Source organism: Thalassophryne amazonica, chromosome 1 (assembly GCF_902500255.1).
Source record: "Thalassophryne amazonica chromosome 1, fThaAma1.1, whole genome shotgun sequence".
Taxonomy (NCBI): domain Eukaryota; kingdom Metazoa; phylum Chordata; class Actinopteri; order Batrachoidiformes; family Batrachoididae; genus Thalassophryne; species Thalassophryne amazonica.
Genome location: NC_047103.1, coordinates 14,264,530 through 14,282,806, shown reverse-complemented (window position 1 = coordinate 14,282,806; position 18,277 = coordinate 14,264,530). Strand labels below are relative to the sequence as shown.

General features: G+C 42.1%; 1 protein-coding gene across 2 annotated transcripts in view; it reads left to right on the top strand.

Moving 5' to 3' along the window:
• Nucleotides 1-18,277, top strand: part of ctnnd2a (catenin (cadherin-associated protein), delta 2a) — a 923,305-nt gene that overhangs the window by 449,761 nt on the left and 455,267 nt on the right. Inside the window, exons 7-10 of one of the 2 annotated variants that reach the window (XM_034165435.1) lie at nt 7,906-7,954; nt 10,878-11,100; nt 12,565-12,679; nt 17,802-17,934. In XM_034165435.1, coding sequence (XP_034021326.1) covers nt 7,906-7,954; nt 10,878-11,100; nt 12,565-12,679; nt 17,802-17,934 — 520 coding nt within the window. Of the gene's footprint in view, nt 1-7,905; nt 7,961-10,877; nt 11,101-12,564; nt 12,680-17,801; nt 17,935-18,277 lie in introns of both variants that reach the window. The other variant, XM_034165372.1, reaches the window with a different exon arrangement.

The window sequence follows — 18,277 nt, the reverse complement described above, 5'->3', positions numbered from 1 at the left end:
GGCCAGATGGTTACTCCAGGCCGTCGGGTGTGCGGCTGTAACACAGCGGAGGGTCTGTTCCAACTCTTGGTTGGCCCGTTCTGCCTGTCCGTTCGTCTGTGGGTGGTACACAGACAAGAGGCTCACGGTGGCCCCCAGTTCCCTGCAGAAACTCCTCCAGACTTGAGAGGAAAACTGGGGACCACGATCCGAGACTACGTCAGCTGGTATCCCATGCAGACGAACAACGTGGTGGACCAGGAGGTCAGCAGTCTCCTGGGCCGTTGGGAGCTTCGGGAGGGCCACGAACTGGGCCGCCTTGGAGAATCGGTCCACTGTCGTGAGGATGGTCGTCATGCCCTGGGACAGCGGGAGGCCCGTGACGAAATCCAGGCAGATATGGGACCAGGGGCGATGAGACACCGGAAGTGGCTGGAGAAGTCCTTGGGTCCTCTTATGGTCTGCCTTGCCCCTGGCACAGGTGGTGCAGGCCTGGATACACTCCCGGACGTCGGTTTCCATAGACGCCCACCAGAAGCGCTGCCGGACAACTGCCACGGTCCTTCACACCCCTGGATGACAGGAGAGCTTGGAACCGTGACAGAAATCCAAGACTGCAGCTCTGACGATTTTTTGGTCCAGTTCCCGGGTCCGGGTTCCGTGCCAGGGCCTCCCGGACGGTCTTCTCCACGTCTGAGGTGAGGGTAGCCACGATAGTGGACTCCGGAATGATGGGCTCCGGTGGATCCGACAGCTCAGTTTTGACTTCGTCTTCGTGTACCCGGGACAAGACATCTGATCTTTGGTTCTTGGTCCCGGGGCGATAGGTGATGCGGAAGTCAAAACGCCCGAAGAACAGTGACCAGCGGGCTTGCCTGGGGTTCAGCCACTTGGCGGTCCTGATATACTCCAGGTTCCGATGGTCAGTGAAAACCGTGAACGGCACAGACGCTCCCTCCAACAGGTGTCTCCACTCCTCAAGAGCGTCTTTCACCGCAAGGAGTTCTCGGTTGCCGACGTCATAGTTCCGTTCAGCCGGGGTCAACCTGCGAGAAAATTAGGCACATGGGTGAAGAACCTTATCGGTCTCTCCGCTCTGGGATAGCACAGCTCCTATCCCTGAGTCAGAGGCGTCCACTTCAACCACAAACTGGCGGCCAGGGTCGGGCTGCACCAGAACTGGTGAGTCGAGAACCGTCGTTTCAACTCCCTGAACGTGGCTTCGCACTGATCCGACCAGGTGAAGGGGACTTTTGGAGAGGTCAGGGCTGTCAGGGGGCTGACTACCTGACTGTAGCCCTAGCCCTTAATGAACCTCCTGTAGAAATTTGCAAAGTCGAGGAACTGTTGCAGCTTCCTACGGCTTGTTGGTTGGGGCCAATCTCTCACCGCCGCAACCTTGGCCGGATCAGGGGCGACGGAGTTGGAGGAGATGATAAACCCCAGGAAGGACAAAGAGGTGCGGTGAAACTCACACTTCTTGCCCTTCACAAACAGCCGGCTCTCCAACAACCGCTGCAGGACCTGACGTACATGCTGGACATGAGTCTCAGGATCCGGAGAAAAGATGAGTATATCGTCCAGATATACGAAGACGAATCGGTGCAGGAAGTCCCGCAAGACGTCATTAACCAAAGCTTGGAACGTCGCTGGGGCGTTAGTGAGGCCGAACGGCATGACCAGGTACTCAAAATGACCTAACGGGGTGTTAAATGCCGTCTTTCACTCGTCTCCCTTCTGGATCCGAACCAGGTGGTATGCATTTTTAAGATCCAACTTGGTGAAGATTTTGGCTCCATGCAGGGGCGTGAACACTGAATCTAACAGGGGCAACGGGTATCGATTGCAAACCGTAATCTCATTCAGCCCCCTGTAATCAATGCATGGACGGAGTCCGCCGTCTTTCTTGCCCACAAAAAAGAAACCTGCACCCATCGGGGAGGTGGAATTCCAGATCAGCCCGGCAGCTAATGAGTCCCGGATGTAGGTCTCCATTGATTCGCGCTCAGGTCGTGAGAGGTTGTACAGCCTGCTTCATGGAAACTCAATGCCCAGAATCAAATCAATGGCACAATCGTACGGACGGTGCGGGGAAAGTGAGGTGAGTGCCAGATCCTTGCTGAAGACGTCAGCAAGATCGTGGTACTCAACCGGCACTGCCATCAGATTGGGAGGGACTTTGACCTCCTCCTTAGCCTGTAAACCGGGAGGAACCGAGGATCCTAAACACACCTGATGGCAGGTTTCGCTCAACTGAACCACCACCCCAGACGGCCAATCAATCCGGGGATTGTGTTTCAACATCCAAGGGAAGCCCAAAATCACGTGGGAGGTAGAAGGAGTCACAAAAAACTCGATCTCTTCCCGATGATTTCCAGACACCACCAGAGTTACAGGTTGTGTCTTGTGCGTGATTAAAGGGAGAAGGGTGCCATCTAGTGCCCGCATCTACCTGGTGGTCTAAATGTGGTCCTGCTTTTGTCCATAACTTCGTCAGCAGGGGGAGCTGTAGCCACACGGAGCATTGAGGCTGTGGAGCGTGGGGAGCCCGCACTTCAGGCAGGGTGCCCTCTGGTGGTGGGCCAGCAGTACCTCCTCTTCTGGCAGCCCACACAACAAATAAAGTGTGAACGGTGGACAGTGTTGCTGTGATGTTAGCTGACAGGATGGCACAGGGAAAATATGGCACATACTCCGTCCTCAGCTCCTGATATTTCAGAGTGATTCTTTCTATTTTTGGAACCCGACACCTGTAAAACTTGCACCAGGCCACCTCAAGATTAGCATAAGGCAGCAAAGGCTGCCAGCTTTTAACCCCCTCCTCATCTCTCTGTTTCATCTCTCTCATGCTCTCTTTCTCTCTCTTATCATATGTGTTGTTACCCAAGGCCAAAATACGCCATCGGGTATTGTGAAGACTTTGCGTCCATCCATCCGTGCTCAGCATAACTCCAGCCCTATTACTGCCAGGGTCTTCAAGTTCACAGGGCGGAGTCTTAGGGCACAGATCTTGGGAAAGTTCAAAGATGGCTAACCTTTACCTATTCTAAGGGGTCAAAAGGTCACATTCTTTTTACACACTCTTTCATTGATTACATGCTCATACGCCTGAGGGTATTTTAACATTTCGTTATATTTATTTGAAGTTGCATGTACATACCATAATTTCTGGACTATACCGCATACTTGAATTTAAGGTGCACCCACCAATTTTAAAACAAAAAAGAAATTGTACATGAATAGGCTGCACTTGTCTATAAGCTGCAGGTCTCTACGTTGTAACATGAGATATTTACACACAGATTTAGACATAAAGATTTTTTAACTTTTAATTAAATATATATTATAAATGCTTTTTTTCTGACGAGCGTGTCATCCAGCACATGCGCATGGTGTCGCGCGGCATCTCCGCTCCACACAGAGAACTCAGTAATTTTAACTTACTTTGTGGATCATGAAGTATTTTCATCACGTGCTGCCAGGATCGCCTGTTGTCTGTGGTAAGTGAGACGTTAATGAAGCGCTGTGACTTTTTCAATTTGTGGCTCAAAGACAGAGACCCGGGGGTGGGGAGGGGGGCGCTCCGCTGGCTGATCTGATGGAGGCACAACTGTGGCGCAAAGTGCCTGAGATTTTTCTTCAGCCAAGAGAAAGAATTAAAGTATTTTCAGATGTCATTTTCTTCAGGACATGTTGATGAATCCACTAAAATAACAGAACTATATTTATTGTGGGTGTGAATTTACACCACATGAGCATGGCAGCTTTCAGCCAGTTAATGGACAGCATCAACTGACATATTTTGACTTATGAGAAAGCCTGTAAAATTCCATAAATTAGCCACATCATTGTTTAAGCCACAGTGTTCAAAGCGTGTGACAAAAGTAGCGGCTTATAGTCCAGAAATTACGGTACCTTGAAATGAGCTTGTTTTGTCAGTTTCTTTCATTTCCAAAGCCTACGTCTGGTAGCCACCACATATGCATATTCCCCCCTCCAGTTATACTTTCGGCTCATCACAAAGTCTACCTTGAGTCTGTCACAGAGATCATCTTGGGGGATCGTGCAGTTCCAGGCTGCTATATTTATCCTGAGAAGGTTTGCTGAGCAGGCAATGCTTTTCTGAACATTTAGCTGTGAATATTTTACACCTGCAAACTGCTAAGTATGAACGTGGCCTTCTGACACCATTCCAGACAGTGTGGGTGGGCATGCGCGGATGTAGCGAGGCATTAATTATTGGCTGATCAGTTATCTGTGTTTACATACAGTATGAGTGGAAACATGTTTTTTGATGATTTATGAATTATGCACTCCAGATCATTTCATACAGTCCAGAAGACAGTGATCACCTCCTTTTTTTAATTCCAAAAGAGGTGCATCATTGCAGATAGAAACCAACATGATAAAAATACAGAAACCAATATGATATAAATGGCTGTATTGCTGTTTTGTTAGGAGTGGATTTAAAAAGGTCTCCACTCCGATGTGGATGGTGGGACAGTTTGAAGCTTTGTCCATAGCTTGAAAAAATGTAGACATTCTAGGAGGGTGCTATTGACTAACTGGGATATTTCATCATTTTGCTGGGGTCTTGTTTCAAGTGTGATGGAATTTTCAAGGGGTTCCTTTTTTCCGTTTTCCCATCATGAAAGTTGTCACATTTTAGTAACACATTGTATTCCTGTGAATCCGGTGATGTGGTTGTACTTGCCATGACATTACTGTAAGATTTTCCAGAACCAACAAGGTTCTGTTGCAGTTGTATTTCAAACATGCCACGGTGGCTATGGATGTGCTGCGGTTCGGTTACGGTTGTTTGTGTACATGTCCCATGGTCCAAATCCAATCCGCCTGCAATCCATGCAATAGATCACATTCCACTATGATCCCCACGTGCCGTTTTGTCACAGTGAGAAGCCTAGACCATCAGGTGTTTGTTGATATTGATATGTATGGCTGTGAACCGGTGACCAAAGGTAATGGCAAGATGTCTTCAGTACATGATCTCTTCAGAGGATCCTTGAGTACTTTGTGTCAAACAAGTGGTTATTTAATAAATTGCTTAATGGGTGTCAGATGTGGAGTATTACTTGATTGGGAGAGAATGTCAGCTTTAACATTTTGGCCTTGTGGGCTATTTTCTGGGCATGATCCAGCAAGCAACTGCCTTACTGTTGAGGATGCCATTGACTAGGGAAGTCCAAGTGGACACCCATTGTTCATTTGGCTTTGGCAGATCCATGGTTTCCGTTGAGTGGTGTGGCTGGATTATATGTCTGCCTGGGTACTTGCTATTCAGGACCCCAGGGGGTTCTATGGTATGGTGGATGGAGCAATGCATGACACAAGGGCATGCTTGCAAACTTTACTTGATTTTTGTGGGAACCATTTCTGTGAATGTAAGACTGGAACTTAAATTCATGAAGTGAAATAAGCACTCAGCCTTTCTGACACCCTGTCTCTTGAAAACATTTCAATTGAACAGAGGCATCATGTAAATGGAAACCAAAATGTCAAGAAAGTTGCCTTGTCTCTCACTAATGTCAGTGTGTGAGTGGACATGCACACAGGCACAAAACCAAACAGGCATAAACTGGCTGTTTCCAGTTCGTTTCCTGCTCTCAGATTGTACTTTGTGGTATGAGTACCAGCTCTTCAAGTAATTGTTGACTGAATATGCTATTAGCAACAGTGGCTGTAGTGGCTTAACAAGCCAATTAACTTGGCTAGTTAGTTGGTCGCCATCTTGATAAAGCGCATGTGTTATTTCAGATAATATATTCTGCTGTTGTTTATTGGCTAATGACTGGCGACTAAACAAGCGGTGATTTTACTCAAAAATAACTAAATTATGAAAGTGTCATGTAACCGGGCAGAAATCTTCAACCACAGCTTAAAAATTTCTACGTTTATTTTCATTCTAAATAAACACTTTTGTTAGCTTGTCTAAGTTGTGTGTATAATATGTCAATACATTTGTGAGAACATCTTCTATTCCCACCCTTGACCAGAGGAGTAGGGGATACGAGGAGCCTGATCTGGAACCTTAGGGCATTTTTCAGATATGGCCATCTGGTATCTGAGGTAGCTCTCCCCCTGAATAGTAGCTCACCATGCGGTGGGTGAGTTCTTGATGGATGTCAGCTGCCGGCCCTGCTTTTGCCCTCAGTCGTCGTGGGTGCTGGGAGCAGACAGGGATTGGTTGGGGGGAGGTTGGTGTGACGGGGAGGCTGTTTGGGCCTCCCTCTGGGCAGTGAGAGTCCCCTGGCTGTAGTCAGTGCGTGCCTGGCATTAGCATCTGGGGCGGGCCTTCTCACTGGCTCCAGTGTTGGGACCTCAACCCTGCGGTGGCATGGAAATGCCCAGGGGTGATTCCAGCTTGTGCCCTGTGGGTGCTACCAGGGAGGCACGTTCTTGTGGTGTAGCTTTGCTCCTGCTTGCAGCCTTGCTGGGTGCACCCTCTCCTGAAGTGGCTCATCTGAAGCTATCGCTTGACATTTTTGATGTTTACATTTTTTTGGTTTTTATCAGATTGTCAGAGTACATTAAGTCATGATGGCACTCCAAGGTGGCTTGGTGACTTTGTGCTTAGTGTATCTGGGCTTTTCCAGCTGCAGCCTTGCCAGCGTGGCTATAATGCATCTGAATCATCTTTACTGCTTCACCAAAAAGGTGAAGCTCTGAAGATCAGCTGCTAAATGTTCACCTGCAGTTTCTGGAGGCAAAAAAGAAGAGATTAGGAAAAAAACGAGCAGGGATGTGTGTTTAAAAAGGCATGTGTCTTCAGTTGATTTGATTTTCTGCTACATCAATACAGTGGTCCTCCTCTATTAAGGCCACGTAAAATACAGACTAAAAGTGGCCACATCAGAAGGGTGGCCTTTGTTGAGGGGGAGACCAAATCCAGCATGTGTACAGTACTCGATAACATATTGCTACAAGCATGAAGTATGGAGATAAACATCATAGATTTATTGAGTACTGTATAGTAGGAGACAAACCATGTCTTCCACTCAGTCTAAGGTCAAAACATCACAGCACAAGAACTGCATCCTTTAAAGTCACAAAGATTGATGTAAAATCAAAACAAGATCAGTCCACAAAACAGTTAAGCACATAAAATCTTTAACTCCCCTGGCAACATCTGATGCCTTGGAAACATCATCCATGTAACATCCAATGTGTTATTTCTTAGTCACTATACAATCAATGAATTACCTTTTAAAACTATTTTAGATTGATATATGTCGTCCGGAAGGCCAACTTGCCGAGCGCAGACTGATGTAGTTGGATTGTAGGAATATAAATTGATACATCGATGTAGTAGATGAATCGTTACACCCTTACTCCGGAATGTTGTATTTCAATCTAAGCTGGAAATGGAGACATTCGTAATTGCTTCGCCTTCTGCTGCATTACTGCCTGACATGATAGAGATTTTATAAGATAAATGAACTGTAAGGGATATAACAGTAAAAGACATTTGTCTGGTTTTAAGATTATTTTTTTAAACTGTAATTATTTTTGAGTTTCAGTCTTTAAATTGGTACTTGTGATGGCTATTGAGATGAAGTGTGATGTGGTGATTATTCTTCTGGTACAACAAGGCTTTTTGAGACACGATTTGACTGAGCTGATCCCTCGCTCGTTTTCTCTGAGTCTGGTTGAATAGCCCGTCTATTTTCTGTGGGGATTTCATTACGAGCTGCTCTAGATTCAGTCGCGGATCCTCAAAGGCTTGACTGGACTTATTGTGCATAAAAGTATTTGATGGGCACGACTTTTTATTCCCTTTTATCCCATTTTTGTCAGCTCTGTCTGTCCCTGTCATTCCTCTCCTCCCTCCACCCTTCGCTTATCTGTTAATTTATTACCCTGCTGTCTCTTCTGATATCATTCTTTCCCGTCCCCTCTCCTCTGCAGGTGACGTCTAGCCGAGCAGCGCAGCAGCAACAAGCACAAAGTGGGGCAGGGTCAGGTAAGTTCTCACCTCTGTATCTTCTCCATCTACGTGGAGATGCGTGCATACTTTGTGATTCATTAACCGAGGACAATCACAAAGCACGGTGGATTCACAGAGATGACATTTGGTGACACTGACTGACATGCATTTGAATCAGAATAAAAACATCACTGCTATAACAGTGTTTGCACATCCTGCTCTTTTGGCCTGAATTACCAATGTTCACCACAGGAACCGTGGTTTCACGCATTCTGTGTCACTCCTCTCCTTTATTTGCAGTTTTACCAGCTTTTCTTTTCAGGTCTCTTTAATGACACGTAATTGACATTTGCTTACAGCAGTGCAGTGTTTTTAATATGCCCGTGTAATTTAGAATTGTTATTTTGTATGTTTTATTGATATTGATATTCATTAGTGTGGCGCTGTCAGAACAAATTGTGTGCTAATTTGAAAATGATTGTGGAGGTTAGTCCATGAGCCTGCAGACAATTTTTCACTAAATTGGTACCACCTATGGTGATTAAATAATACTTACAAAACAGTCTCAGTATACTGAGTCTGTATTGGCCCCAAGGCCTGTTAGTGCTGCTGTTTAAGTGGTGAAAGTCAATGACTCCCCCTGGACAGGATACCAGTCCAATTCGAGGTACTTTCCCAGCCAAGAGCGAGACCCATTTACAGCTGAGTGTACTGGGACAAAGTAGATGAAGTGTCTTGTCCAAGGACACAGACAGGATTCATTCCCAGGTCTACATATTGGCAGATCAGCTCCTTATCCACTGAGCTTCATGCTCTACACACTCTGTACACAGTGTACCTTGACCAACACATACATACTACCTTCACAAAGTGTTAACTATAGCCAGGTAGGTGTCAATGAAGAATTACACGGGGGAGTCAACATAATTAAAAAACAAAAGCCTATAACATTTATCTGATCATGAGGATTCTAAAAAGGTGGAGTTTGAACTATCTATTGTACAACAAATGCTTATGCGGTTATAAACAGCAAAATTGGTGATATAGCTGGATTTTGGTTTGTTTTGGGTCAAAAACTAACATTGTGTCAATTTTGATAAAAGGTTATTCAAATTATTCCTGATTTATTATAAAATCTGTTTGCTTCATGGGTTAGATCTCAATGTGTGCAGACAAATAGTTTTACGTTTAGTTCACTGTGTGTAACAAAGGTGTGCCACAAGGATCTGTCCTTGAACCACTCTTATTCATGTTATGCATCAATAATCTTGATCAAAATATATCCCATGGAAATGTTCACTTTTATGCAAATGACACTGTGATATATTGCCCAGCTCCTACACCAAAATGGGCTCTTTGTCGGTTCCAGTAAGCTTTTCATACTGTAAAACTTGTTTTGAGCGCTGACAAAACACACATTATGTTTTCAAAAGCAAAACCAAGGTCACTAAACCTTCAACCTGTCTTCATTTTCATGAGACATACTGTCCTTGTTGGACAGTGTGTCTCATGGCCATGTTCTCGGTTTATTTGACAACTTCATATCTCCTCTGGAATGTCATGATGTATACTGTTCTTTTGCTTACCACGCTACACAGACAAAGCACAGTTTTACTTTTACAAATACCGTTTTAGATAATGCAACACAAGAAGTCACTGCATATAAATGTAAAATGCAACATTTTTCGACCACTCATATAACTTTACTGATTCACACTCAGGGCAATGGCCCGCCCATCTGGGTGCGGGTCGAGTGCAGGCGAAAGAGGCAGGAGGAAGCCTGTGTGAGCAGTTTACAAGCTGTTGTAGCAACTCTCTGTTTCATGAAGGCATCGTTCAATACGACATCTAAAAATGAAGTCTATTTTCTGTCAGTCTTTGAGTCTTCTGAGTTTACTCCCCACATTAAACTACTGGGAAAATTGGGGAAACCCACTACAATCTCAAAACTAATATATTATAATGCCAAGTGGTTACTGTTTTCAGTTTAAACTTCACATTCAGCAACTACTGAAAACATCCTGTATTTCCTACAAGGGTACCTTTACATCTGTATTGGATTATGGGATTATTATTATTATTATACCTTTGTCTTGGGAGGGGGACATGTTGGTTTTTGGTCTGACTGTCCATCTCTCATGCAGCTTCTGAATACAATAACTTGAGAACAAATGACAGCAGGCCCAATAAACTTGGTATATAGGTGCCTTTTACCAAGACCTCAGATGAGTTTGCATATGGGGTGCCCTGACCTACCTGTCAAGGTCACAGGGGCCAACTTAGAAAATTCTTTGTAAACACCATAACTTGAGAACACACAGCACCAAATTTGGCATATAGATGGCTCATGTGTTGCTCTCACGTGAATTTGCACATGGCTGACCTTGACCAACTTGTCAAGGTCACCTAAGCAACTTGTTGAGAATCCTTGCTGACTTAGCCATTATAAAACCAACTAACTTCAGCCTGATTTTCTGTGCAATGATCAAAGCCTGTTAAGCAACCAATGAAATGCTTATGTTGTCGTGAGTCATATTTCCCAAGGAGGACGGCGTACCTCATGTACTCTCTGAGAGACACTTTAATTACATTTGTACACTCATCTTTCAGATGGTTCCATGTGCTGTGTGCTGTTGACCACAAAACATTGATATTTATTGGAAATCTTACATTGTTTCCTCAGTATTGCTTGTTGTGTGTTCACGTTGAATGATCTGCTTTGTCCACCTGTAGATCAATCCAGTCGTGTACTTTGTTCTTTTTAAAGCACGTTGAATGACTTTAAACATAAACATGGAAAAAGCACTTTTCCTCTGATCTCAGGCTTTAGCTTTATGAATTTTAATATTCCTGCAGATAACTCATATGTTGTTTAGCTGTGGCAAATCAATGACCAAAGTGGTTCTGAAAATTGCTGACATGCTTGTCTTTATTGTGTTTTCACACGATCCAGCTATATACTACTCCAGCTCCACTTTGCCTGCTCAGCGTGTCAGTTCTCCTCTGTCTGGAGGAGTAGGAGGAGGCGGCTCAGCCTCCAGTTCCCCCAGTAAGCTTCAACGCCTGGGATCATCATCTGACACGCCTGGTTATTCTACCGCTCAGCACCTGCCTTCTTCCTCCTCTTCCTCACCCAACAAACAGTCCCCAGTCAACCGCTTGGCTAAGTCATACAGGTAGCATATTGATGCATTTATCAAGATGTCGCTTCTGGTATTGATGTGGAATAACACAGTACACGATTATACATGATACAAGCCTCACAGCTTGATATAAACCAGATTTTTTAATGTATGTATAAAGAAAATAACATTCTCTTGCCAGCTTCTGTAGGACTTCCAATATTTTTGTTTTGATTTGTCTTTCCATCCATTGATGCTGTTTTCAGCAGTATTTTGGCCGGTGGATGATTCAAATTGTGCACAGTTTTTAGACCACCAAACATTATTTTCCATCAGGATTTGATAATGCGCCCAGTGACACATATTGTGCTTGTTTTTTTTGCTTTTTGGGGCAATTTATAGATATTCGGACTCTCTGCCTTTTGAAAGTTTCTTTCGCATTTCACTTTTTAAATGGAGGAAAACGTCCAACACTCTTGATGGGATCTTTATGGATATGGTGTGTGTGCATATTTAGTGTAACCAGGTATAGTTTATTGCAAATCCAGATCCTCACAGTAGAAATGTCAGTTTCCAAATGAGCAAAGTAAGTGTCTTTCTGGAACAACAATTGGTTTTGAAAATCACTGTCCTGGAGATTGATTTGGTCATTGTGAAGTCCTCCGGTGTGTGCAGCGGGCACAGTAGCTCATCAGACGTGAGGTAGGTATTTGAGATGGACATGGTGCTGTTGTATAGAGCATGTCATCTCACCAAATTTTGACATGACAGACTACAGACCAGACGATGATGATGATGGATGTTCACAACGCAGCTATTGAGATCCAGCTCCAGACAGACACAGGCAAAGACCATTTTACTCCAATACCTTATTGAAAAAAGATGGCCATAAAATGACAAAAACTCACAAACTAGTTATTAAGATATTTTTCTCCACTACTTGTCTTTGTTTCTTGCCTAGTCCAGCTCATTAGAAAAAAGTAGCGGATATGTTCTTTCTTATGTAAAATGACAGAAATACACAAAGCAGTTGCTGAAGTCTAGCTGCAGGCAGACACATGTGTAACCCATTTTACTCCGTTACTTTTTCTATGTTCTTGGTTACATAAAGTCACACAAATTCACAACACGGGCATAGATCATTTTACTCCATTCCCTTGTTGGTTTCTTGCCTAGTCCAAGTTAAATAAAAAAACAAAAACAACTAAACACAAATAAAACAAACCACTAAGTTCTCTCTTGTGCCAACCTTGATAATGATTATTATTCCTGAAATTTAGAAGGTTATTAGCTTCATATGTGAATGAGTTGTTCACTTTTACAATATAATTATTTTTATATTGTTACAAATGCACTCAGTTTGTTTAAAGTGTAATAAAGGTAAAGTGTATGAATTAATGTAAAATGGAAAATTACCTTTTAAAAATGTGATTGACTTATTTATGTGGTATGAAATTGATACTATTTGATGACGTTTTTATAGACACTTTGCGATACTTTGTTCCATTTGCCTTTCAGCACCACAGTTGCTGTGACAACAGCAGGAGGGGGCGGGTCTCCCCTTAGGGTGGCATCTCCACCCAACTCTACAGCGGGGGGAGGAGCCAGCTCATCTTCATCCCCTCTTCACCAGGTACAGTATATGTCAATCAAGGTGGTAGGTTTCATCAGAGGACGTGCGGGACGGCATCTGCCCTATGAACCGAATCCTTTTTTGTGTCACTCCACGTCGGCGTAGAACGACTTTTAGTCACGTGCTGCAATCGTTTTGTAATAACTCTTACTGTTGCAACAGTTATTAGAGTACTGAATGTACAGCTGTTGCAGTAAATGTTTGTTGTGCCACTAATGCCTCTTTCTATTAATACGACAATGTTTCTATAGATTCTGACTCTGATAAAGCAGCATGTGAAACTGCACAGGGAAATCACCCTTTATTTAATAATTATTACAATAGTGGATGGAATTAGACAGGAAAGTTTACCTAAATGACATTAGAAACTCAAATTTATTTATGTAGTCACTACAGTAGCAGCATAAATTACATGAGAAACCCAAACGTTAATGTAATAATCATTACAATAAAACTGCAGTGATGTTATTTATTATTATTCCTCATGCTTGTCCTGTTTAAGTCTAGTTATCTAGTCTGTGATAGTACTGTGAGCAAGTGCAACCGGAGTCAAATTCCTTGTATGCATTGACATGCTTAGCCAATAAAGCTGATTCTGATTCTGAATATTGGGCTGAATTGCCTGAGAATTCCAATTTGAGTAATAATTATTATTATATGGCTTGTATGGTTGGTCCAGTCGTTAGCTGCTAAGCTTTCAATCTGTGTGTTTTTTCCATTGCTGTTTAGATATTCATGGAGTACGTTCATGTCCGACTTGGTTTTTCAAATCGTGTTTTTAGCTTTCTGGTTTGTAACGATGTGAGCCGGACCGATTGTCATAGTAACAGTCTTATATGGGAAAATATCAGGAATTCAGCCCATCAGAGTGCATGTAGCGTCGTAGCCATATAATAAATAATTATTACAATATTAGGCTGAATTGAATGAGAATTCAAATTTAGGTATTTCAATAGCAGGCGAAATTTCAGCAGACTCAAGAATCAATGTAATAATTATTAAAGCATGCAGAACTCAAACATTAAAATCCCACAGGAAAATTAAGAATTAATGTAATAATTCTCACAGTAACAGTCAAAATTACATGGAAACTCAAGAATTAATGTGGTAATTATGACAGAAGCAGGCAAAATTTCTTCAGGAACTCATACAAGAAACTCAAGAATTTATGTAATAATCATTATACAACCCCAATTCCAATGAAGTTGGGACATTGTGTAAAATGTAAATTAAAAACAGAATACAATTTGCAAATCCTCTTCAACCTATATTCAATTGAATACACCACAAAGACAAGATATTTAATGTTCAAACTGATCAACTTTATTGTTTTTGTGCAAATATTTGCTCATTTTGAAATGGATGCCTGCAACACATTTCAAAAAAGTTGGGACAGGGGTATGTTTACCACTGTGTTACATCACCTTTCCTTCTAATGACACTCAATAAGTGTTTGGGAACTGAGGACACTAATTGTGAGTTCACAAGCAAAGATGGGGTGAGGATCACAACTTTGTGAAAACTGCATGAAAAAATAGTCCAACAGTTTAAGAACAAGGTTTCTCAATGTTCAATGGCAAGGAATTTAGGGATTCCATCATCTACAGTCCATAATATAATCAGAAGATTCAGAGAATCTGGAGAACTTTCTACACGTAAGCGGCAAGGCCGAAAACCAACACTGAATGCCCGTGACCTTCGATCCCTCAGGTGGCACTGCATTAAAATCCGACATCATTGTGTAAAGGATCTTACCATGTGGGCTCAGGAACACTTCAGAAAACCATTGTCAGTTAACACAGTTTGTCGCTACATCTACAAGTGCAAGTTAAAACTCTACCATGCAAAGTGAAAGCCATACATCAACAACATCCAGAAACGCTGCCGCCTTCTCTGGGCCTGAGCTCATTTGAAATGGACAGATGCAAAGTGGAAAAGTGTGCTGTGGTCTGATGAGTCCACCTTTCAAATTCTTATTGGAAATTATGGACTTCGTATCCTCCGAACAAAAGAGGAAAAAGACCATCCAGATTGTTACCAGCGTTAAGTTCAAAAGCCAGCATCTGTGATGGTAAGGGGGTGTGTTAGTGCCCATGGCATGGGCAACTTACACATCTGTGATGGCACCATCAATGCTGAAAGGTACATACAGGTTTTGGAGCAACACATGCTGCCATCCAAGCAACGTCTTTTTCATGGACGTCCCTGCTTATTTCAGCAAGACAATGCCAAGCCACATTCTGCACGTGTTACAACAGTGTGGCTTCATAGTAAAAGAGTGCGGGTACTAGACTGGCCTGCCTGCAGTCCAGACCTGTCGCCCATTGAAAATGTGTGGTGCATTATGAAGCACAAAATACAATGGAGACCCCGGACTGTTGAACAACCGAAGTCGTACATCTAGCAAGAATTGGAAAGAATTCCACCTACAAAGCTTCAACAATTAGTGTCCTCAGTTCCCAAACGCTTATTAAGTGTTGTTAGAAGGAAAGGTGATGTAACCATTTCAAAATGAGCAAATATTTGCACAAAACAATAAAGATTATCAGTTTCAACATTAAATATATTGTCTTTGTGGTGTATTCAGTTAAATATAGGTTGAATAGGATTTGCAAATCATTGTATTCTTTTCTATTTACATTTTACACAACGTCCAAACTTCATTGGAATTTGGATTGTAATATCAGGGCTGAAATGTGTGAGAATTCCAATTTATGTAATAATGATTACAGTAGTTGGCAAACTTTCATGGGAAACTCACAAATTAATGTAATATTTATTACAGTAGTGGGTGACATTGCATGGGGCACTCGAACACCATTATTCAATTTTTTGCAATCAAAATTCTACCAGAAACTCAAGAATTAATGTAATAATTCTTACAGCAGTGGGTGAAATTACATGGGAAACTTGAGAATTAATGTCATATTTCTTACAGTAGCAATCAAAATTCCACATAAAACTCAAGAGTTAATGTCATAATTGTTACAGAACTTAATCACTAGTTTGATAATATTACATTTATTATTCTCATAGTATTTGGAAAGTGAACAGACTCTTGCATTGGTGGAAACAACATTACTAACATTTATTTATTGTAATAATTATTTTTAAAAAGTTACCTTTGTAACATTCACCTAGTTTGGATCAGAAACATAATAAAGAGGAAATCTTAGTCCACAGACAGAGAACTATATCATACTTTCCAACATCTATCTTAATACAGTATACGTACATGGACAAAGCTACACTTACGTTCTTTGATGTAGTACTTTGTGACATTAAAATCAATTTTTGTCCTGCAGCCAAGCTTGACATCCATCGAATATTCTAATGAATATATTGTTTGAACAGTTGTTTGGTGTTAGATAATTTGGAGGAAATCATCTACCTCACCCACTGCACATTTATCACATGATTTTTCAACACATCACCACTTTTTTGTGTAGCAGAGACACTTATTCAATAGGCAGCACTGCTTCCTCATCGATTATGATCCAACACCGCGCAGCACAAAAACACAAGGATTATATTTCAAGTTCAACAGTTACAGTATTAATGCCCAGTGTGCAGAATTCCTGAACAGAGACTTTATTGGCAGTCGTGCCATCGTGTTCTAATCTAATATTATGAAGTTATCTTTTTGGCTGGGTGTTGAAGGGGAGATTGTACGCCTGTCGACAGATACTTAATCATGACAAAGAAGAAAGGATTAACACAGCGCTGCACCAAGATTGAGTCACATCTCCCAACAAAGATCTGTGCAAATCAGTTTTAGTTCTCCAAATGGATAATCATTTCAAATGTCATTATAACAAGATGTTGAGCATTTCCTTTGTACAACTTCATTATTTTATGGCTGAAGTGCATCCGGGCTGCTTAAAGTCCAGAAAGTCCAAACATATTAGTTTGCAGCCCAAAGATGTTTTTATTATGAAAACGCAGATGGCATTTGGAGACAATATTTTATGTTTGAATCATTTTGCACATTTTATAATTAAAAACGCAGCAATGTATCATGATGGACAGTGGATGTTCTTGGTATACGGACATGGATATCTGATTTGGACAGGGATTGTGTGTCCTACCAATTTTTAATATGGATGTCAACATTCAACATTCCTTCCCCACATTTGAGTTGTCTCCTTTACTTTTGAGACAATCCAATTATGAACAGTTTTTTTTTATTCATGTTGTCCATCCATCCATTTTCTAAACCTGCCTATTCTCTCTTTCTCTCTCTCATGGTTCTTCTGTCTGGCCCCAGTCCTCGATTTTCTACTTTTCTACTTTTGTTACTTGTTGAGTTCCGTTAATTTTGTTCTGTTGATCTCTTTTCTGGTCTTTCTTTTGTTTGTCTGTTTGATTCTTTGTTCCTTTTGTGTGGGTCTTTGATGGGGCCTTTGGTTTTGTTTATCTTTGTTTTAAGTATTTTATTTTTGATCACTGTTGGTTACAGTCATGGATTTTTCTTGACCCTTGTGCCCCGTCTTCCTTCATCCTTGTCTCATCCGAGCACACCCCCTTCCTGAACGTTGTCCGGACCTGTCTCCCGTCACGCCCTGATTTCCTGCGGTGTATTTAAGCCTCATGTGTTCTGTGTGTCACTGCCAGTTCATTGTGCTTTATGTCCTGTGCTTCTGCCCTTGTTCCAGCCCTTCCTTTATTACCTTCATCTTGCCATAGTTCTGTTTGCTTCCATTAGAGATTACAGCTGTCAATGATTTGGTGAATCTGAATGAAATCTGAGTTTTGTCATGGCATAATTTGCGCTGTATTTCTCTTCAATACAAGGAGACGAGCAAGGGATGCAACAAAGATACCCATGACAACTCTGAAGGAGTTGTATGCTTCTACTTTGAAACCTGGCTGTAAAAGTGATGGTTTATAGTAAGAATAATCCTTATATTTAGTTTATCTAATGACCAATAGGCTCAGAAAATGAAGAAATTGTGAATAAAAGTGGCTGTAATTCCTAAATGGTTGATGCAAGGTTTTTGTTAAACACCTTGAAATGAAGCAGAAAGTTGACACGACAGACACATCTTGATTGTCTGATGTGAACTACCAGATACCAGATGTTAACTTTTCAACAGAAAAACCAAATCTCTTGTCTTTGCAGATGAGTTCAGGCATAGGAAGTTATGCCACTCTGTCTCCCAAACGACTGGCAGCTCATCACGTCTCTGACCAGTACAAGATCTCTCACGAGCTCTACACTACTGCTACACTGCAGAGGCCTGGCAGCTTGGCTGGTGGGTGTTCACACGTCCACACACATATTTTGCACAGGCCTGCTACAACAGTCTCTCTGACACTCGTGCAAACGTTTTTGCTACACTTTGCAAAGCTGCATTGTGTGTGTGCATGCTGCTACAACGTTTTACTTTGAAGATGGAATCATTGTGTTCCACAGACCCCTGTTTCACATTTAAATGCATATCACTGCCATTGTAAAAATGTCAAGTGTCGCATTGGAGACAGTTGAATGAGCCAGTCTTTGAATTAGCACAGCAATTTGTTGCGGCCCGTATCTCTGGTTGCTGTTACAGAAATTGCATTGGAGGATGAAGTTAGCTTGATCAGCACTCTAGCACA